This window comes from Ranitomeya variabilis, chromosome 1 (assembly GCF_051348905.1).
Source record: "Ranitomeya variabilis isolate aRanVar5 chromosome 1, aRanVar5.hap1, whole genome shotgun sequence".
Lineage (NCBI taxonomy): Eukaryota > Metazoa > Chordata > Amphibia > Anura > Dendrobatidae > Ranitomeya > Ranitomeya variabilis.
Window position 1 is genome coordinate 335,852,062 of NC_135232.1, and position 22,180 is coordinate 335,874,241.

The 22,180-nt window shown below is 39.3% G+C and overlaps 1 protein-coding gene across 2 annotated transcripts in view; it reads left to right on the plus strand.

Moving 5' to 3' along the window:
- Nucleotides 1-2,445: 2,445 nt before the first annotated feature.
- LOC143817770 (myosin-6) overlaps nucleotides 2,446-22,180 on the plus strand; it is a 28,432-nt gene continuing 8,697 nt past the window's right edge. Inside the window, exons 1-30 of one of the 2 annotated variants that reach the window (XM_077299252.1) lie at nucleotides 2,446-2,519; nucleotides 5,323-5,359; nucleotides 5,799-6,007; nucleotides 6,433-6,576; nucleotides 8,435-8,591; nucleotides 8,954-8,981; nucleotides 9,066-9,171; nucleotides 10,130-10,222; nucleotides 10,453-10,516; nucleotides 11,401-11,499; nucleotides 11,616-11,719; nucleotides 11,903-12,041; nucleotides 13,559-13,677; nucleotides 13,769-13,918; nucleotides 15,946-16,116; nucleotides 16,208-16,517; nucleotides 16,598-16,668; nucleotides 16,819-16,906; nucleotides 17,207-17,324; nucleotides 17,408-17,531; nucleotides 17,673-17,809; nucleotides 17,942-18,197; nucleotides 18,335-18,577; nucleotides 18,657-18,833; nucleotides 18,927-19,072; nucleotides 19,369-19,459; nucleotides 19,648-20,037; nucleotides 20,429-20,674; nucleotides 21,347-21,543; nucleotides 21,985-22,168. In XM_077299252.1, coding sequence (XP_077155367.1) covers nucleotides 5,807-6,007; nucleotides 6,433-6,576; nucleotides 8,435-8,591; nucleotides 8,954-8,981; nucleotides 9,066-9,171; nucleotides 10,130-10,222; nucleotides 10,453-10,516; nucleotides 11,401-11,499; nucleotides 11,616-11,719; nucleotides 11,903-12,041; nucleotides 13,559-13,677; nucleotides 13,769-13,918; nucleotides 15,946-16,116; nucleotides 16,208-16,517; nucleotides 16,598-16,668; nucleotides 16,819-16,906; nucleotides 17,207-17,324; nucleotides 17,408-17,531; nucleotides 17,673-17,809; nucleotides 17,942-18,197; nucleotides 18,335-18,577; nucleotides 18,657-18,833; nucleotides 18,927-19,072; nucleotides 19,369-19,459; nucleotides 19,648-20,037; nucleotides 20,429-20,674; nucleotides 21,347-21,543; nucleotides 21,985-22,168 — 4,353 coding nt within the window. In that variant the 5' untranslated portion in view covers nucleotides 2,446-2,519; nucleotides 5,323-5,359; nucleotides 5,799-5,806. Of the gene's footprint in view, nucleotides 2,520-5,322; nucleotides 5,360-5,795; nucleotides 6,008-6,432; nucleotides 6,577-8,434; nucleotides 8,592-8,953; nucleotides 8,982-9,065; nucleotides 9,172-10,129; nucleotides 10,223-10,452; nucleotides 10,517-11,400; nucleotides 11,500-11,615; nucleotides 11,720-11,902; nucleotides 12,042-13,558; nucleotides 13,678-13,768; nucleotides 13,919-15,945; nucleotides 16,117-16,207; nucleotides 16,518-16,597; nucleotides 16,669-16,818; nucleotides 16,907-17,206; nucleotides 17,325-17,407; nucleotides 17,532-17,672; nucleotides 17,810-17,941; nucleotides 18,198-18,334; nucleotides 18,578-18,656; nucleotides 18,834-18,926; nucleotides 19,073-19,368; nucleotides 19,460-19,647; nucleotides 20,038-20,428; nucleotides 20,675-21,346; nucleotides 21,544-21,984; nucleotides 22,169-22,180 lie in introns of both variants that reach the window. The other variant, XM_077299249.1, reaches the window with a different exon arrangement.

Below are 22,180 nucleotides of genomic sequence, written 5' to 3' on the forward strand. Positions count from 1 at the left end.
TAGGGACCGTTCCTGTCAGACTAATCTGATCAGTTTCTATGAAGAGGTAAGTTCCGGACTGGACCAAGGGAACCCAGTGGACGTAGTGTATATGGACTTTTCAAAAGCTTTTGATACATACAAAAGGTTGATACATAAAATGAGAACAATGGGAATAGGGGAAAATATGTGTAAGTGGGTTAAGAGCTGGCTTAGGGACAGGAAACAAAGGGTGGTTATCAATGGAGCACACTCGGACTGGGTCACAGTTAACAGTGGGGTACCACAGGGGTCAGTATTGCAGTATTTGCACTCGGACTGTTTACTGCTGAGCTGATCTTAAGACCCCAGTGGCAAAAAGATACTGCTGGTAGTCTTTAGTGTCTGCGAGTCACAGTCACACACACTATTATCTCGATCCCACCACATATGAAGGATGACACCAGAGAGATCACGAACAATCCCACTGTGGCCACCATATGTGATGAACCCGCACATCGCCACCCCTACTGATGTCACTATTACGTTGGAAGGATCACCCGGTACAGTCTGCTCACTCCGTACCCCCTGGGGACGCGTAAGTTCAGCTTGGCACAGTTTTACACAGACACCCCCTGTCCACAAGGGCCAAGGGAGACTCAGGGAATGAGAGGATGTGGCCCATACAGTCGCTGACATGGCACCACACTCATTCACAACCCTGACTGGCTCAGAGGCCCCTTTCACTAGCACTAGTGAAACAGCACCTGGTTATTTCTATTTTTCATTATTTTTAAAATGCCATCTATCTTAAAGTTTTAACATACATCTAAAGTGCACCTCTCACTCAGAAATTATCAGTGTACATTGTTCTCTGTGTGCAGATGAGAGGAGCCAAAGGGCCTTGCCACTTTCCAGAGCCCCAAGCCCCATTCATGGTGGGTATCTCAATACATGGACCCCCATTGATGATAACATCTAATGTATTCTATTCATATGATATATACATTTTAGGTACAAAATTTATAGACACATTTTCAGTATAAATCGTATGACATGACTTCAATTTACACTATGATAAAAGCTGTAACAATATCACTGTAGCAATATATGTGGTTCACTGGTTCTTACAACTGGTTTATTGTAATTTATTTGTCTAAAGACGTAAAAAATTATTTTGCCTAAATAGCATTTCTTGGGCAGCAGAATGGATCAGTGACGTCAGTGACTGTCCTTATTATTTCTGTGTGAGATAGGGAAAATTAGAATTTTAGCCCCACTAGTGTAAGAAGGGTTATGGTCAGCACTCTGGGTGGACGGTAAGGCTAAGTGATAGAATAGATATCCCAACAGTAATGTACAACAGACCATAGCACTACCCAGGATGGTGTGACGCCATGTATGCGCCTTGCCGCAATGATGACGTATCATCACCAGCCCAGCTAATCTACAGCCACGTTGGAGATCCCAGAAGGTAAGAGAATTGTAGAGCTCCCATCCAATGTTCCCAGTCCACTGACAAGGCCAATAGACTGGAGTCCTGCGAATCAATGCGCCCATCTCTAATTAGCCATCTTGTAAAATGTGGTAACCAAGAACATGTCCTATAGACATATCAATAAATGATATTCTCTTCTGTTTGACTTTAGAGGTTCATTGTTTTTTGTATAGGAACTGATGACAGTGACCTCTGTACAACGCTAGGCAATATATTGGCTCTATATAAGCAATAGGTAATAAGATAAACCAAAGACACCAAAATAATATCAGCTTTTACCTTTGTTTGAGTTTTTTCTGTCCCATGAAGTAAATGAATACTACCTAAATGTATTAAAAATGTTTTCAGTTCTTGAGATTTTAATAGAATGTATTTATTATATACATTTTTTAAAGAAGCCGACCCCACCAAGAGCTTTTTGTGAAAAGACCAGATACAATTCTCAAACAAATTAGACAGTGCTTTTGATACAGGATCACAATAGTTAACACAACGGGCATTGTGTTCAGCTGCATCTTTAAATAACTTTCTGAAACAAAAGGTTGCGAAGACAGAATATTGCAATGAGGAGTGAATTCTCTGTTTAGACAGCTCAAGGCCACCTCGTTTCCTGAAATAGCCCCTCACTCTCACTTTGTCCATTGTCCTGGCCTTAGGAATGTGCACAAGTGGATCCTAAATCCAGCTCTTGCAAAGGGCACTGGGGTCAAGGAGTAGAGAGGGGAGGGTAAGGGTGTGAATTTTTAAGAGGTACCAGCCTGTCCTTACATGGCAAACCTTCTTTTTTTGTGTCACTGTCAGCTCTACACAATCTGCCCTGTGTCATTCAGGAGTTGTGTTACACAGACGCACTCATTTATGCACATACCCCACCCCAAATGCAGAAACAATGGTCCATAGGTGAATGGAGCTGGGCTGGACAATAGATTTAGGAAAGGGGGGCATCCCACAATAGAATTAGAATGAAGACATATTCCAAATAAGGTAGGAAGATGAGTATATAAGAGAACAAAGAGGACACATGTGGCATTGTCACCAAGGCAGAGTGAGCGGCCAGTCTGGGGTAAGTCCATTGGGCATATATATGTATAAAGCAGGTCCATGCACAGCTCTCCTAATTCAGTCACTACAAACCCATCTTGTATATCAGCAAAAATAACTGCGTGTTTTTGAATTTAGCATGAAATGGTTTTCCATAACTAATAAGTCAGTCTGCAGGGCCCTCGTAAGTAACCGTCACGAATGTAGGTTAGGATGGGTTCACATGGGCATACAGCTCTGGCAAAAATTAAGAGACCACTGCAAAATGTTCAGTTTGTACGATTTTTCTCTTTATAGGTATATTTTTGAGTAAAATGTAAATTGTTCTTTTAGTCTATAAACTTCTGACAACATGTCTCCGAATTTCCAAGCAATAAATTTAGTATTTTTGTTCTGAAAAGGAGAAATGGTCAAAATTAAAAAAAACAAACAAACAGGGCTTTCAGACCTCAAATAATGCAAATAAAAAAGTTCATAATCATTTAGAAACAACAATACTAATGTTTTAACTCAGGAAGAGTTCAGAAATCAATATTTGGTGGAATAACCATGATTTTTAATCACAGCTTTCATGTGTCTTAGCATGCTTTCCACCAGTCTTTCACACTGCTTCTGGCGCAAAAGTTTAAGCAGTTCTTCTTTGTTGATGGCTTGTGACTATCCATCATCCTCTTGATTACATTCCAGAGGTTTTCTATGGGGTTCAGGTCTGAAGATTGGGCTGCCCATGACAGGGTTTTGATGTGGTGGTCTCTTAATTTTTGCCAGAGCTGTATTTTACTGTACATATATGGACTGCAATGCCCAGACTGATCACAGGACTTATATGGGGCTGTACCGTAAGTGTTCGGGAGACCCCCGGTCAGTCTGAGCACTGCAGTCCGTACATTCTTGTGAACCCGACCTAAATGATATATCACATACCAGAAGAGAGAATAATGGGGTTCAGTACGGGCAACAATGGATAATGGTAACACACACCTCCTGGTGCCAAATCATTATAATTTATAGTGTTACATCACCCCACATGCCAGTGGCTTTAAAAACTGGGCAATATCAAAGGTCTTGCAAAAGATGTGCCCGTGCGCAAGACACTTTATTATATTCATCAAACTAGTTGCGTTCAGGGTTGCCAACTTGACTTTTTATTTTTTTCTGTCCAACCTATTAAAAATTCACGGACAGACAATATTTTTATGGACACATTGGAAAACTATAATAAATCATTATGATTATAAGTGATCCATGTCTACAGCCCATAATTCTGATATGAAGATATCAGCTGCGTTCACTGTAAAATTATGATAATTACAGTCAAAATAATCTGTATACGTTTCTACAGCCTCAAAGACATCACGGGCGCCCTAAATTGTTTTTTACAGACAGTGCCCTATTTTATGGTGCTGGCATTTCTGGATGGTTGGCAACCCTGGTTGTTGTTTGCCCAGTAGAGAATTTTAAAGCAAAATGAACAGGTTAAACTGCAATATGAGCTGCAGAACTATTAGCTTGAAGTACATGAATACTAATCATGATAGATAGAATTACCAGATTACTCATTTCCATGCGCCTTTTTCATGTCAAGGGGTTGTTCACTGCACTTTCTGAACTGGGATTCCTTGCTTTGGGATAACATGCCCCAGACTATGATGTGCCTTTAAGCCACAATGTCTGTCTTTCAAATGCTTTCTGCTTTTCTGTATCATAACTTAAAGGGTTTGTCCAGGAAGAATATGGATGCTTTCTTACAAAAACAGGAACTTGTGCATGGGTTATGTCTGGTATTGAAGCTCAGCTCCTTTGAAGAGAATGGGAATGAGCTGCAATACCATCTACATACCATTTATATCCTTATTTTTAGCACAACATACATTGAGGATGTATCTAAAATCATGCAACCGTACGTTCCGGTACTGTTTCGGGATTGGCTATTTGTGAAAATATTCAATAAAGGCATTAAATGTGTATCTCGGCGAGTCCAACTATTGGAGAGATGTGATGCTGTTTTAGTAAGGAAGCCGTTACAGTGTATTTTCTAGCAGAACAATCACTATAAGGCTGTTGGGGGTCTTGGCTTGTCTTCATTTGACAATGGATCTTAAGTATATCACAAATGTCTCATTGCTTTATAATAACTAATCCAGAACTGAACTGTACTTTGCCATCTCTACGTTTCCCTTGTCTAGGAAAGCTATTTTGTATGACAGCATAAAAACATAGGGGTGCCACGGATATAAGTAATAATAATAATCTGTATAATAATATAATAATAGTCTGGATTCATCCTTCTTCGGTGCACCGCCCTCATGTGCTGATGTCTTGGAAGTGTGGAAGTCTGCACAACTCCGGTCAATGATATTAACCTGATAAGAGCATTTCACCTAGTGCCGCAAATTATTCTGAATCTTTAAACAGTAATAATAATAATGATTACTTGTAGTATATTGGGTGTTTGCAATGAGAGAAGCTTTTGTGACAATATAACGAGTACCACGTTATGTATATGATATCTTCCAATGTGATGGGTCATTATTCATACATCCTCACTCTTAAGCACAGTAGTAAGACCAGACTAGGGCTCATGTAGTATTACAGCATAGTATAACATAAATGTACTGTGTTCATCCTCATCTCTTGCACCTCATTTATCTGCTTGTCCTTGGCCTCTCATCTATGAATAGCTATATGCCCTTCCTCAATTTAACCTATGGACCCTTATCACTCTTTCGTTAAAAATGTTAATTATTCAGTTCCAGATCCATCCTCATGAGCTGCCCCTTACATACCTCAGTTTTCACATCTAATCCTTCATTTCTGTTTTACAGAACTTCTCTTCTCACTGGTCCTTTTATTAAGAACAAGGTGAGAGAAAGTGACGATAAAAGTATGTTTAGCACCTGTGTTCTCCTTTTCCATCTTCACATACAAGAAATACAAAAATGTTTATGATTAATGGAGTCTTAATTCCTGTCTACATCAGTAGTTTCCAACCTGTGTCTAGCTGTCAAGATACTACAAGTACCAGCTTGCCCTGACGGTGGCTACCTAGACATGCTGTAGAGGCACAGGTTGTAGACCACTGGTATAAATCATTTGTACTTTACAATCCAAATTCAGGGAGTTATGATATCAAGTACATTATTAGGGACATGCCATTTGCATGTTATATAGGACATAAATATTCATGAATGACTTTGATGTCATTTATACCATGTATGTATCCACCTTGGGAAAGGTTGAACTTGATGGACCCATGTCTTTTCTGATAATCTATGTAACCAATTATTTACTCTTCCAGCAGATTTCACAATGGGTGACGCAGCTATGGCAGATTTCGGGGCTGCAGCCTCCTACCTCAGAAAGTCTGACAAGGAACGGCTAGAAGCCCAGACTCGTCTTTTTGATATTAAGACTGAAGTTTTCATCCCAGACCCACAGGAAGAATATGTAAAAGCCAAAATCACCAGTCGTGAAGGAGGGAAAGTTACAGCTGATACTGAATCTGGAAAGGTATGATATAATGTGAGGTATGAAGTTAATGGTGTAGCGGGGTGGAAATGTCATAAGTGGAACATAAGGAGATGCCCCGGGGCCTTACAGGCAACAGGCCTAATACCACTATAAAAAAGGCATTGTAGTTGCCTTAGCTCAAAACATCTTTGAATTCTGAACCATTAGATTTATGATTGAATAGAATCAATATAAGGATAAGGGAGCTCTTTCATGACATCATCTCTTCATAAATTAACTCATAACAGCAAAGAGCACAGAAACAATTCTTCCACAGGTCCCCCCTCATGTCTGTGTCCAACAGTGGGTGTATTGTAAGCACCGACATTGTCCATTGTGTGTTATGATGTTTCGTATAGTAATATGATGTGCAAATATATATATATATATATATATATATATATATATTTGTTTTTTAATTCCAGACGGTTACTGTGAAAGAAGCTGACATTCACCAACAAAACCCTCCAAAGTTCGATAAAATTGAGGACATGGCGATGTTGACTTTCTTGCATGAACCAGCCGTGCTGTACAACCTCAAAGAGCGTTATGCAGCCTGGATGATCTATGTAAGTGACTATGGCATGTTTGTCAGCCATCATATTGTAATATTATCTACTATATAATTGTCTAAGGGTCACTTCCGTCTGTCTGTCATGGATATTCATTGGTCGCGGCCTCTGTCTGTCATGGAAATCCAAGTCGCTGATTGGTCGCGGCAAAACAGCCACGACCAATCAGCGACGGCCACAGTCTGGAAGAAAATGGCCGCTCCTTACTTCCCACAGTCAGTGCCCGGCGCCCGCATACTCCCCTCCAGTCACCGCTCACACAGGGTTAATGGCAGCGTTGACCGCGGTGTAACGCACTCGGTTAATGCTGCTATTAACCCTGTGTGACCAACGTTTACTATTCATGCTGCCTATGCAGCATGAGTAGTAAAAAGATCTAATGTTAAAAATAATAAAAAATAGTTACATACTCACCCTCCTTTGGCCCCCGGATCGAAGCAGTTACCGATGCTCCCGGATCGAAGCGGTTACCGACTCTCCTCGCGACACCCCGGTGACCGCTCCATGCATTGCGGTCTCGCGAGACCACTACGTCATCATTTCGCAAGACTGCAATGCACTCTTCAGACCGGAGCGCGCAAGGACCATCGGTAACCGCTTCGATCCGGGAGCATCGGTAACCGCTTCGATCTGGGAGCCAACGGAGGGTGAGTATGTAACTATTTTTTATTTTAATTCTTTTTTTTAACAGGGATACGGTGCATACTACGTGACTGGCCAATATACTACGTGACTGGGCAGTATACTACGTGGCTCTGTGCTGTATACTACGTGACTGGGCAATATACTATGTGGCTGGGCAATATACTATGTGGCTGGGCAATATACTATGTGGCTCTGTGCTGTATACTATGTGGCTGGGCAATATACTACGTGGCTGGGCAATATACTACGTGGCTGGGCAATATACTACGTGGCTGGGCAATATACTGCGTGTTTGGGCAATATACTACGTGGCTGGGCAATATACTATGTGGGCTGGGCAATATACTACGTGGCTGGGCAATATACTACGTGGCTGGGCAATATACTACGTGGCTGGGCAATATACTATGTGGCTGGGCAATATACTACGTGGCTGGGCAATATACTACGTTGGCTGGGCAATATACTACGTGGCTGGGCAATATACTATGTGGCTGGGCAATATACTACGTGGGCTGTGCAATATACTACGTGGCTGGGCAATATACTACGTCGCTGGGCAATATACTACGTGACTGGGCAATATACTATGTTGGCTGTGCAATATACTACGTGGCTGGGCAATATAATATGTGGCTGGGCAATATACTACGTGGGCTGTGCAATATACTACGTGGCTGGGCAATATACTATGTTGGCTGTGCAATATACTATGTGGCGGTGCAATATACTATGTGACTGGGCAATATACTACGTGACTGGGCAATATACTACGTGGCTGGGCAATATACTACGTGGCTGGGCAATATACTACGTGACTGGGCAATATACTACGTGGCTGGGCAATATACTACGTGACTGGGCAATATACTACATGGCTGGGCAATATAGTATGTGGCTGGGCAATATACTATGTGGGCTGTGCAATACACTACGTGGCTGGGCAATATACTATGTTGGCTGTGCAATATACTATGTGGCTGTGCAATATACTATGTGACTGGGCAATATACTACGTGGCTGGGCAATATACTACGTGGCTGGGCAATTAACTACGTGGGCTGTGCAATATACTACGTGGACATGCATATTCTAGAATACCCGATGCGTTAGAATTGGGCCACCATCTAGTATATTACATAATGAAAAAGCGGTAGATTACAAAATATACAATTCTAGGTTAAACATATGTTATTTTGTCGCCCCTCAGACATATTCAGGACTGTTCTGTGTGACAGTGAACCCCTACAAGTGGCTTCCTGTGTATAATGCAGAGGTTGTGGCCGCTTATCGTGGGAAGAAGAGGAGTGAAGCTCCACCTCACATCTTCTCCATCTCTGACAATGCCTACCAGTACATGCTGACAGGTCTGACCCCTTCATTTTTGTATTTGTACCATATACAGTGGGAAAAAGAAGTACTTGATACTCTGCTGATTTTGCAAGTTTTCCCATCTACGAGGAATATAGAGATCTTTAATGTTTATCATAGGTACACTTCAACTGTGAAAGACAAAATCTTTAAAAAAATCCAGAAAATCCCATTGTATGTTTTTTACGTAATTAATTTGCATTTTATTGCATGAAATAAGTATTTGGTCTCCTACCAAGCAGCAAGTGTATGCATTGCTACTGATTCTGGATTATATTCAGTCTCTCACCATCAACTGCAAAAAAATTACATTTAATATACAATGCTGTTTATAATAGGATATTTTCCTTTTCCTCAGATCGTGAGAATCAGTCTATCCTTATCACGTGAGTTTGTCATTTAGATTGTATTATTCATGTAATTTGCTGTTCAATCGCTGATTTGCTTGTGTCCTACTTAATGCTCCTTAGTGGAGAATCTGGTGCAGGGAAGACTGTGAACACTAAGCGTGTCATCCAGTACTTTGCCAGTATTGCGGCCATTGGAGGAAAAAAGGACGCAGCAGGTGCCAACAAGGTAATGGGCAATACAACTAGGTGGTAGGTCAAGTCAATTAAAGTACAAATAATGAGGCAAATTAAGAGTATAATAGTAATGTGATGCTAGTCACTACTCTCAGACAGGCAGAAGAGCCAGACATTCCGAGGCCAATACTGAGAGAGTACGTATATAACCAAGGGAAAAGACAAAGGCGTAAGTCAGGTCACAGTCCAGGGTCAATAACAAGAGATAGAGGAGCAAAAGCCGAAGGACTAAACAGAGGGGTAGTCAAAACATGGTCCAAAGTGTCAGGCAGCAGAAGATCAGAACTCAGAGCAACAGAATCAGGCTAACACTCACCAAGAAGCACAAACTACGTCTGGCAGAGATCAGGGGCAGACAGCTCAGTTAAGTAACTATGCGATTACCAGAACACTGAACACCAGCAGAATGTCCCGCACGTCCCAGTCACAGATTGGACAGCAAAACTGTAAATCAAGGCCCCGACATCTCAGCAAGCCCATCACAGTATTGGACAGCCAAGCTGTCAATCAAGACACAGACAGCTCAGTAAGACAGTTTCCACAGAACAGCATAGTAATCATTCACTGAGAGGAGGAATCGTGACAAGTAATAACCACAGTTACAGGAAAATTCCCACTAAGAACATTATTACCTATAATAAATGATAGGCAATAAATTTATGAACACCAAAGGCCTCACTGCAGACAGAAATAGCTGAGCTATGTCTCTCTCTATTAGCCCCATGTGCAAGCTCTTCTGTTTATCCATTCAAATTGCTCCTCACCATGGTCATGTACTGTAGGTGAGAAGGAATGAAGGAATCCTGATCTAGTGAGGGACTCAGCGATGAGGCCTTCAGCAATCATACATTCATCCCTTATTCTATGGCAATTGTAATTGCAAGGAACTGGAGATAGAATGATTATTGCAGTAGATGTATATGGCAATAACCCATAAAACTTAATTTTAGGGAACTCTGGAGGATCAAATTATCCAGGCAAACCCTGCATTGGAGGCTTTTGGCAATGCAAAGACTGTCAGAAATGACAACTCCTCACGATTCGTAAGTCTTTATTTTTATACTCTATTGCTTTCTGTCTTGTCTTTTTTGACTAGTTTCTATATCACTATACACCCTGCTGTCTATAGTTCTATTGTACATACTCTTGTTATATTCTCTACATGTCATGGTTTTCTTCCTTAGTCCTTACATCAGTATATTTCTTGTTTCCTAGTTAGAAGTGTTTACTTTTTCTGCCTTCATCTCTTTTTCTTGTTTTCATCACTATTCAGGGTAAATTCATCCGAATCCACTTTGGAGCCTCTGGAAAGCTGGCTTCTGCTGACATAGAAACCTGTGAGTTTACTTCAACTTTCCAAGACATATAAATTAGGGATTGTAAACTACTACTGACTACAACAGTGATTGTCAACCTTTCTGCCAAAGATGAAAGAATGAACTATCATATACACTTCAAAATAGCTCTATATTTCTGTATAATATTGGGCTTAGCACAAGGCAGTCATTGTGACGGCAGATTAAGCATTATATGCCTCCAACATGTAGAATGTTTTATACATCTGGCTCTAAACATTTATAAATTAATTAAATGTGGAGTCCTTTGCTAGAGAACCTCAGAATGTGTTTCGGGGATCTTCAGGGTTCCACAAGGATTAAAAAAAAAATATATATATATATATATATATATATATATATATATATATATATATATACACATATATTATGTTCTGATTACTATGAACATGATAAACAAGTGAAGTCTCATTTAAGATAATTAGCTATTACAGTTACATTTTTATTACATCTTTATCCCATTACCCTCTTCATTAAAGAGGTCCTACCAAGATTGGAGGTTATCCCTTATCTATATTGAGACCCCTACCGATCCTGAGAACCAAAGCTCTGAAGTTCCCTATGTGAATGGTGTGGTGGGCAATCATGCATACCTTCACTCCATCCATCCTCTGTAGGAGACAGCCAAGCTCAGTGATCAGCTGGTCTTCGGTACTTGCATTAAAAAAAGAATACAGCAGATTTGTGCATGATTGACCACTGCTCTAGTCACACAGGCTCTTTGGAGCCCCAGTTCTTGGGATCGGTGGGGATCCTAGAGGTCAGAATCCAAGCAATCGGAAGTTATCTTCTATCCTATCAATAAGGGATAACTTTCCAAATTTAATGCAACCCCTTACTTCAACTCAAGCGCTTGTCTCTTGCAGATCTCCTGGAGAAGTCCCGTGTCATCTTCCAGCTGAAGTCTGAAAGAGATTATCACATCTTCTACCAGATCTTATCTAATAAAAAGCCAGAACTTCTTGGTCAGCATTTCATTACTTATAAATCAACATAGTCATAATTTAGATTCCAGGTTTTTATGATATTCTACATAAAATTCTAATTTACTTAGCACTTGCTTTGTGCTTCTTAATTGCAGACATGCTTCTGGTCACTAATAATCCATATGACTATGCCTATATCTCCCAAGGAGAAGTCACAGTTGCCTCCATAGATGACGCTGATGAACTTATGGCAACTGATGTAAGATTTGTGATTTTTAAACCCTATCATGAGAATCCTGTTTTCTCCTGTTTAGTCTATCCCAGATTTATGTCAACATGTTTTTTTTCTTATTTAGCACTGTCTGCCTCTGCCCAAAATATGGTACTCTGTTTGGTTTCTATATGACATTTCTGCTCTCTTTCCTTTTTTTCCTGGACAAAGAATGCCTTTGACGTTCTGGGCTTTACCGCTGATGAAAAAGTTGGGGTTTACAAGCTAACCGGAGCCATTATGCATTCTGGAAACATGAAATTCAAGCAGAAGCAAAGGGAAGAGCAGGCAGAGCCTGATGGAACTGAGGGTATGATATCAGCATAAACTTTTAATGGCTGTATGTAAATTAAATGATCTGAGCAGGAAGGTTGTTCCAAACATCTTGGAGAGTATCTATAGATCTTCTGTGGATGTAGACTTGCGCAAATCCTTATGTTTCTTCATGTAATTCCAGACAAACTTGATGAGATTGTTGTCCTGCAGCAGAATACATTTGGAGCCACTCAGACACCTCCCTAATGGCATTGCATGATGGATAGATATCTGCCTGTATTTTTCATCATTGAAGACACAATTAGCTTTCACAAAATCCCCAACTCGATTTCCATCTGAAATGCAGCCTCAACCTTGCAAGAAGCCTCCAACATGCTTCATTGTTGCCTGCAGACACTCATTATTGTACTGCTCTCTAGCCCGTTGGTGAACAAACTTACTTCTGTTACAGCCAAAAAAAATCATATTTTGACTCCTAAGTGCAGAGATCCTGCTGGCATGTTAAATCATTTGGTTTTGTTTACATGTCGAAGGTATGGTTTTCGGCTGCAATTCTTCCATGAAGAACACTTCTGACCAGACATCTCCAAACAGTAGATGGGTGCAGCTATGTTCCACTGGTTAGTACTAGTGATGAGAGAGTATACTCGTTACTCGAGATTTCTGAGCATGCTCGGGTGATCGAGTATTTTTAGTTTGTGTCGCCGCAGCTGCATGATTTGCGGGTGCTGGACAGCCTGAATACATGTGGGGATTGCCTGTTTGTTAGGCATGATGTGTCTTTCATCTGCTTCACTACGTTTCTTTGGCCGACCACTGTATCTACGGTTCTCAATTTTGCTCATTTCTTGGTGTCCTAAATGCTAGGAAATACAGGCAGATACTTATCCATAACGCAATACCATCAGGGAGGTGTTTGGCTCCAAATTTATTCTGCAGCTAGAAAATTAACCCAAACATACAGCCAATATCATTAAGAACTATCTTCAGCATAAAGAAGAACAAGGAGTCCTGAAAGCGATTTCATGGCCACAAGAGAGTCCTGATCTCAACATCATCGATTCTGTCTTAGTTTTCCAAGATATTTGGAGCAACTTCCCTACTGAGTTCCTTCAAAAACTGTGTGCAGTTTATCTTTTGTTCATTAAATTTACCTTTTGTAAATTAATAAAAGAATAAACTACAGAGTGGGCCATGTATATGCATACACCTAAATAAAATGGGATGGTTGGTGATATCAACTTCCTGTTTGTGACACAATAGTATTTGGGAGGGGGAAAACTTTTCAAGATGGGTGGTGACCATGGTGGCCATTTTGAAGTTGGCCATTTTGGATACAGTTTTACAAATGGCCCACCCAGGTGTATCCATATATATGGCCCACCCTGTATAAACACTTCTGTTTTTGAAAAAAATCTTACTTTGCAGCTATTTTTCCACATCTCTCTAAAAATGTGTAGAGTACTGTGTACTGTATATGCTGAACACATATATACCTGAAAAATGACCCATGTTTGCGCCCTTTGTTAATGATCCTTTCTTGTAATGTAGAGGCTGACAAATCTGCTTACTTAATGGGACTAAACTCTGCTGACATCCTTAAGGGTTTGTGTCATCCTCGTGTCAAGGTTGGGAATGAGTATGTCACCAAGGGGCAAAATGTCCAACAGGTTAGGAATACTTATTTAATGTTACCATTTGCTTTTTCTTGATTTTTCTTGTCCACTCCTTTTCATTGTAGACTCTCTTTTTTATAATCAGGTGAACTACTCCATGGGTGCTCTGGCCAAGTCAGTGTATGAGAAGATGTTCTTATGGATGGTGGTGCGAATTAACACCACTCTGGAGACAAAGCAGCCAAGACAATACTTCATTGGTGTGCTGGACATTGCTGGGTTTGAGATTTTTGATGTAAGTACCGTATTATGTCAGACTTTTGAAAAATATACTGTACAGAAAATGAGTTACATAATAATTACCTAAATTACCAAAATAACTCCAGCTCAAAGCTATGAGTAAAAAAACTCTCATTCATAGGGGCAACAGTGAGGCAACATTAAATATGTAACAGCAAATACCTAACACAGCATAAATAACCTGTAGCTGCCAGTGTCAACATGTGGTTCATGGAGGGTGTGGCACTGGAGAATCCTCTCTCCAGTCTTGCTGACCAAAGACTGCCTCAAGAATCCAGCTATTTAAGCCCCAGACCATGTGACTCTTCCCCATGTGACTGAACACATGACTGTAACAACACAGGTCCTGTCAGCACACGGTGGTGCCAGCCCTGCAGGTGGAGATAAGGTGGAAACCCTCCCACCCACTTTATGGATTTCTACATAAAAACCAACCCATTACGGAAATTAGCTTAAACCTCACTGCACATAGTGTGCTGAAGGAAAAGACTCTGGGTTTTACATCAATGACACCATTAAGCGCAGTGACACATATCTCCCCTCCAGTACTTTACCAGTGACTTTGTCACAAGGGGTAATGCATATACCCAAAGACAAATGTACACACCTAGATGCTAAGGTCAAAATAGGATTTAAAATATGGAAAAACAAAAATATATGCATTACATTTCAATAGATTAAGTTTTAAAAACTAGTGCAGGAAAGAATGTATTAATGTTTAATATTACTGTTATATTAATGTGTATGTGTATCATGTTGTATTAATCTAAGTTGACTGGAAATAGACTTTGAATCCAAATAATCTGACTTTATTGACTGTTATTTCAATTGACACTTTTCACTTTGGTCCCGATTCGTCAAAGTGTTTACAAAGCACTTTGAAAAGTCACACAGTTTTTGCACAAGGTGAAATTGCACAAAAAAAACCCTCCTACTTTCAGCATTCTTAAGCCACTTGCGTCCAGCTTTGCCAAAGTGGGTGGAATTGGGACGAGTCATGGCAAAATGCGGCTTGGCAACTCTCACCTGAAAAATTTGTGAAAACTAGCAGTGTACATTATGCCAGATATGTTACTCCAGTCTTTGACAGGAGTAACATTTCTGGTGAGACGCATGTCACTGATAAAAGGCACCAAATTCTTTAAGTGAATTCATTAAATGAATTCTGCTCATCTTATTCATGCACACACCAAATATCATTCTTAATTCATTGAGGACATAATTTTTGTAATTGCAAACAGGTGTAGTCCATCTCACCCTAGTTGAGGCTTTCAATGATTCTCAGCACGGAAATGCCAGTCCTTCTCCTTGTGGCCAAAGACTGCATAACAAATTGAGAATATTTCAGCTGATTCTTGATTAGAATATTTCAAAAACTTTTATTACATATCATAAATATTGGAACTCACAATAAATCTAAGCATGATGTAATCTTATGCATTTCAGACTAAAAAAAGATCCATGATTAAGGACTTTTGTTTAATCTGAAATGTGAAGGAAATTACATCATCCTTGGATTTGTTGTAAGTGCTAATTTTTATTATATGGAATAAAAGTTTTTGAAATATTTAAATCAAGAATTGGCAGAAGAATTTTCTATTCGTTGAACATAATTTTTGTAACATTTTTCTAAAATATTAGTTGCTAAAAAACTAAGTAAGATAAGTATATTTCTAGCAATCGAAGATCAACAGAAATATTAACTTAAAGAGCAGAAAACCATATAGTACATTGAGTATTTACCATGTTAGTTGTTTTGTCAGAGAGATAGTGTGAATATAAAAACTTGATGAGAGATTAGATAAGTGTGTGGAACAAGAGAACAGAATAAAGAAGCTATATCTGTAAAAATTACAAACATCAGCTGCTAGTATCCCAGTCTGAGAATACAATTAGATATTGTGCATTTGGATTCTTTAATCTTTGAAAGCCTTTGCAAATTTTTTGTTTCCTTTTTAGTTTTGAATCTGCACATCTGTCTCTCCTATTGATTTTATTGATGTTCTATGTATTTCTCTCTAGTTTAACAGCTTTGAGCAGCTCTGCATTAACTTCACTAATGAGAAGCTACAGCAGTTCTTCAACCACCACATGTTCGTGCTGGAGCAGGAGGAGTACAAAAAGGAGGGGATAGAATGGGAGTTTATAGACTTTGGCATGGACCTGCAGGCCTGTATTGATCTCATAGAGAAGGTGAGAGCATTGTGACTATGGAGTCATGAAGTTTAATGTAAAATCCAGCTTTCCTTTTTAGATTTTATGCTCACACTATTTCTTTCCACAGCCTATGGGTATCATGTCCATCCTTGAAGAGGAGTGCATGTTTCCTAAAGCCTCTGACATGACCTTCAAAGCAAAACTATATGATAATCACCTGGGCAAGTCCAACAACTTCCAGAAACCAAGGAACATCAAAGGGAAGCCTGAGGCTCACTTTGCTCTGGTCCACTATGCTGGTACTGTGGACTATAACATTATGGGCTGGCTGGAGAAGAACAAAGACCCATTGAATGAGACTGTGGTAGGGCTGTACCAAAAGTCATCCCTCAAGCTGCTGGCTCATCTCTTCGCCAACTATTCTGGCGCTGACTCAGGTGGGATATTTCTCATTCAATAATTTATTCATTTTGTTTATCAGTGAAGACCAATAGTATGTTATCTTATCAACCTACAGACACTGGTGGCAAGGGAAAAGGAGGAAAGAAAAAGGGTTCTTCCTTCCAGACAGTTTCTGCTCTGCATAGGGTGAGGGTCAAGTTTCCAACTCCATCACTATTTCTGTCCTATTCATTGTCACAAATGATATATATCTCAGATGTTTGCTTCCCACAGTAGAACCTACAGTGTGTGTTGTAGTAAATATATCTTTTGTGATCATCCATTCTTTTTCAACAGGAGAATCTTAACAAACTAATGACCAACTTGAAAACCACTCACCCACATTTTGTGCGCTGTATCATCCCAAATGAAAGGAAGGCTCCAGGTAATGTTATATGAAATATGCCTTGGTTGTACAATAAAAGCTTTTGGTATGTCAATCTCAGCTCATTGATGGGCATTTCACAGGTCTATACAACTACTTCCTATCAGAGACATGTTATTGGGGGGAGAAAAGCTATGGGGTGCATTAATCATGTGATCAGTGTAGATCCTAGCATTTGTACTCTCAAATAACTAGCCTAATTATCATTTTTTAAACTTTTGCTAATGGAAAAACCCATTTAAGTATGATAAAAGGCTTTTTTCACTAAACACTTTCAATGTGCGTGTGGGTTTTTGGTAGGTGAGATGGACAATCCCTTGGTAATGCACCAGCTCCGTTGTAATGGTGTGCTGGAAGGTATCAGAATCTGTAGAAAGGGATTTCCCAATCGGATTCTTTATGGTGACTTCAGACAGCGGTAGGTTGACATTCCTGTTATCTTTTACATTGCATATAAAAAATATATTTTAACATTTTCACTAAATATTTTATTCTCAATAGATATCGAATCTTGAATCCTGCAGCCATTCCTGAAGGGCAGTTCATAGATAGTAAAAAAGGGGCAGAAAAACTTCTAGGTTCATTGGAGATTGATCACACTCAGTACAAGTTTGGACATACAAAGGTGATTTTGTAACACTTAAAGAAAATGTAGCATAATTTTTTATATTAAATACTAATATTTTTTAAACAAAATGATAGACTGATATAGCTTTGTCATTTGACTGAAATATCAAATACTACTGTATATCAAATTTGCTCATAGGTGTTCTTCAAAGCTGGTCTCTTGGGTCTGCTGGAGGAAATGAGAGACGAGAGACTCTCTAGGATTATTACACGAATTCAAGCACAATCTCGAGGCTTACTAATGAGAAGGGAGTTTAAGAAGATATTGGAGCGCAGGTGAATTAAACCATACGGTATTATAAGGCGGCAATGGGTTTTCATATTTCTTATGTAGGACATTTGAAGTACGGTACTTATATTATAAGTGTTAATGTGTTTTATAATTTACTTTGTAATGTTACATCTCAGAGATGCTCTCTTGGTAATTCAATGGAATATCCGTGCTTTCATGGGAGTCAAGAATTGGCCCTGGATGAAGCTGTACTTTAAGATTAAGCCTCTGCTGAAGAGTGCAGAGACAGAAAAAGAAATGGCAAACATGAAGGAAGAGTTCCTGAGATTGAAAGAAGCCTTGGAAAAATCTGATGCTAGACGCAAGGAACTTGAGGAAAAGATGGTCTCTTTGCTGCAAGAGAAAAATGATCTGCAACTACAAGTTCAAGCTGTACGTACTAAAATATAAAAGTTTTAAAATATGAAAATATGAAAGAAAAGACCAGTATGTACTGTAGGTTTAGGAAACAAGATGAGGTGACCTCCTAGGAAAATTGATTAGAAATATTGTTTTTCCATTTAATACAGGAGCAAGACAACTTAAATGATTCAGAGGAAAGGTGTGACCAGCTAATCAAAAGTAAGATACAGCTAGAAGCAAAACTAAAAGAGCAAACTGAAAGGCTGGAAGATGAAGAGGAGATGAATGCAGAACTGACTGCTAAGAAGAGGAAGCTGGAGGATGAGTGTTCTGAGCTCAAGAAGGATATTGATGACTTAGAACTCACCTTAGCTAAAGTGGAAAAGGAGAAACATGCCACAGAAAATAAGGTGATCATTTTTTTGCCACCACACGTTAATCTTTTTTTCCTATTACTTTTATTCTGACATACATATATGCTTTTTGTAGGTCAAGAACTTGACTGAAGAAATGGCAGGTTTAGATGAAATTATTGCAAAACTTACCAAAGAAAAAAAGGCTCTCCAAGAGGCTCATCAGCAAACCCTTGATGACCTTCAAGCGGAAGAAGATAAAGTCAATGTTCTTACTAAATCAAAAGCCAAGCTGGAGCAGCAGGTTGATGATGTAAGTTGTACAAATCATTTAAAACTGCAAACGGTATAATAGTAAAATAGGTAAAGAAGCTGAATGTGACCACTAACTGCTTGTTCTGCACAGCTTGAAGGATCCTTGGAGCAGGAGAAGAAAATAAGAATGGATCTAGAAAGAGCCAAGCGTAAGCTTGAAGGTGATCTAAAATTGACACAGGAGAATGTCATGGATCTTGAGAATGACAAGCAACAACTAGAGGAGAAGTTGAAGAAGTATGACTAATTTAATTATATTATCATTATGCAGTTACACTACAAACATGCAAACAATCTTTATATGTTTCCTATATTACATTTATATAATACTCACATTTATATAATACACATACCATAGAAGAGAAGCAGGACAAAGGCACAGCTGTATGACCTCGGGTTGATGAAGCTGCACATACACCAGGGATTACGGGTGCCAGTTCCAAAAATCCTTTATTGTGGCATCATTATACCAACAGCAGGCAGATAAAACAGTGGAGCAAATACAGACATACATCATTATCTTCTTGTTACAGGAAAGAATTTGAGATTAGCCAGCAAAGCAGCAAAATTGAAGATGAGCAATTATTGGGCATGCAACTACAAAAGAAACTGAAAGAGAACCAGGTAAGGCAAGACATTTTAATTGTATCCTCAATTTGATGCTAACTGACCCAATATGATTCCAAATACAATCTACAACACTATAGTAGGGCCTTTTCAAATACACTTATGATTGACCATGTTAGTATTATTTTTCTGCTTCCTTTGGTGACTTGCTAATAATTGATGCATATATTTCCACTTCTCCTAAGGCACGAATTGAGGAGCTGGAGGAGGAACTGGAAGCAGAGAGAACAGCAAGGGCTAAGGTAGAGAAGCTTCGTTCTGACCTGTCCAGAGAGTTGGAGGAAATCAGTGAACGTCTAGAAGAAGCCGGAGGAGCCACCTCAGTGCAACTTGAACTTAACAAGAAGCGGGAGGCAGAGTTCCAGAAACTCAGGAGAGATCTAGAGGAATCCACTTTGCAATCAGAGGCCACCGCTGCTACACTAAGAAAGAAACATGCGGACTCTGTGGCTGAACTCAGTGAGCAAATTGACAACCTGCAAAGGGTAAAACAGAAACTGGAAAAGGAGAAGAGTGAGCTCAAACTTGAGCTAGATGATGTAGCATCCAACATGGAACAGGTGGTAAAGTCCAAGGTGAGAAATGGAGATTTAAATCTGTATATAGTCTTTATTAGCTCCTTTCTGACCCAGAAAATGTATTTTTGCACAACCAATAATGTAGGTGAAAAATATGCTTGTAGCTATGTAAGCATTATTTGCCCAAAAACATGGCTCTCTAAATTTGAGATTAAAACTAGTTAATAAAATAGTATTGAGAACTTAAATATTGGATGAAAATGGATGACTAAATTAGATCAGAATACAATAGGAATATTACAAAGAGCATTTGTGAAAACAACGACTTTCATATTCTTAGTGCTGTGTGTCATCAGGTTTAATGTATTACATTTGTAGTTGCTTTGATTTAAGATATTTAGAAACATATTTTTAGATTACTCGATTTTATTTTATTATCTGTTCACAGGCCAACTTGGAAAAGATGTGTCGCACTTTAGAAGACCAAATGAATGAGCATCGAACCAAGTTTGAAGAAGCTCAAAGATCATTGAATGACTTTATATCACAGAAGGCAAAACTGCAAACAGAAAATGGAGAGTTGTCACGTAGACTAGATGAGAAAGAAGCATTAGTATCTCAGCTGACACGAGGAAAACAAACTTACACTCAACAGTTGGAAGACCTTAAGAGACAATTGGAGGAAGAGACTAAAGTAATCTAAGAAATGTTTTAAACTGTGTATTATTGTACCCAAATATATAGAGTGCTCTCACTGGGAGAGACAAAATAGGAATCTTGTGGGTGTGATACCTTTTAATGGCTAATAAAATATAGTGAATGATGTTACAAAGCAAGCTTTCGAGACGGCTGGTGTCTCTTCATCAGGGTGGTAACAGGCTTGCTTTGTAACATCATTCACTATATTTTGTTAGCCATTAAAAGGTATCACACCCACAAGATTCCTATTTTGTCTCTCCCACTGAGAGCACTCTATTTTTTTTATATTGCCTAACACGGTACCAAACAACATTTCTTTCGTTTAACTTAATGTACCCATTCACATTAAAGCAAAGTCAGCAAATATTTGCCAATATCAGTAAAACCATCCAATTGTGTTAAGGGTATGGGGGCTTCCTATCTCACCCCTAAGAGATGATATCATGGCAAATTATGTCTGTTAATTGGTCACACTGAAGTTCAGTGCCAAATTCTTTTGTTCCTAGGGAAGAGAAACTGCAACCAAAGGTGTCACAAAAAACATGTATTTTCAGCTGAACCAATGTGTACCTGTGTATGGGGCGGGAGTAACCGATGTTTGGCTAATAGATAATTAGTTTGTTATTTCATATTAGTAATATAATTCAAAATTTCTTTCTCTGTAAAGGCTAAAAATGCCCTAGCTCATGCTCTTCAATCTGCCCGCCATGACTGTGATCTGCTCCGAGAGCAGTATGAAGAAGAACAAGAAGCCAAGGCTGAGTTGCAAAGAGTTTTGTCTAAAGCCAATTTAGAAGTGGCCCAATGGAGAACCAAATATGAAACTGATGCCATTCAAAGGACGGAGGAGCTAGAGGAGGCCAAGTGAGTGAGATGGTTGAAGACACTAGCATATTAATGTTGAATATACAGTTTGTATGGAATTAACAGGACTTATTTATTTGAACCCATTGCTTGCTTCCTTGGTTTGGTTGAAGTGTGCTATTTTGTTGAATTTTGCTTGGCTCCATCCTGATATTGTTCCAGTAATCTACTGCTTCTCTAACATAGGCACGTGTCTGAATGTATTCCAGCTGTAAATTTCCTTCCAACAGAGAAGCTTTTTGCTTGGATTATGTTTCATGCTTCTGTATAAGACGAGCATAAAGCTTGTTTGTTAGAAGGCTCCTCTTCATTCGGGGCAGCAAAGGTGGGTGAAATAATGCACGATACCTGATAATATTTGCATGAGTGATGTTTGCTCATTTATCCATGGCGTAGCCTCCAAATCTGAAAACCTATATGTCATTACACCTTTTTTGATAGGAAGAAACTGGCACAAAGGCTTCAGGAGGCAGAAGAGGCTGTAGAGGCTGTCAATGCAAAATGTTCATCTCTGGAGAAGACAAAACATCGCTTGCAGAATGAAATTGAGGACCTGATGGTTGACTTGGAGAGGTCAAATGCTGCATCTGCAGCACTGGACAAAAAACAAAGGAATTTTGATAAGGTAAACTAAAAT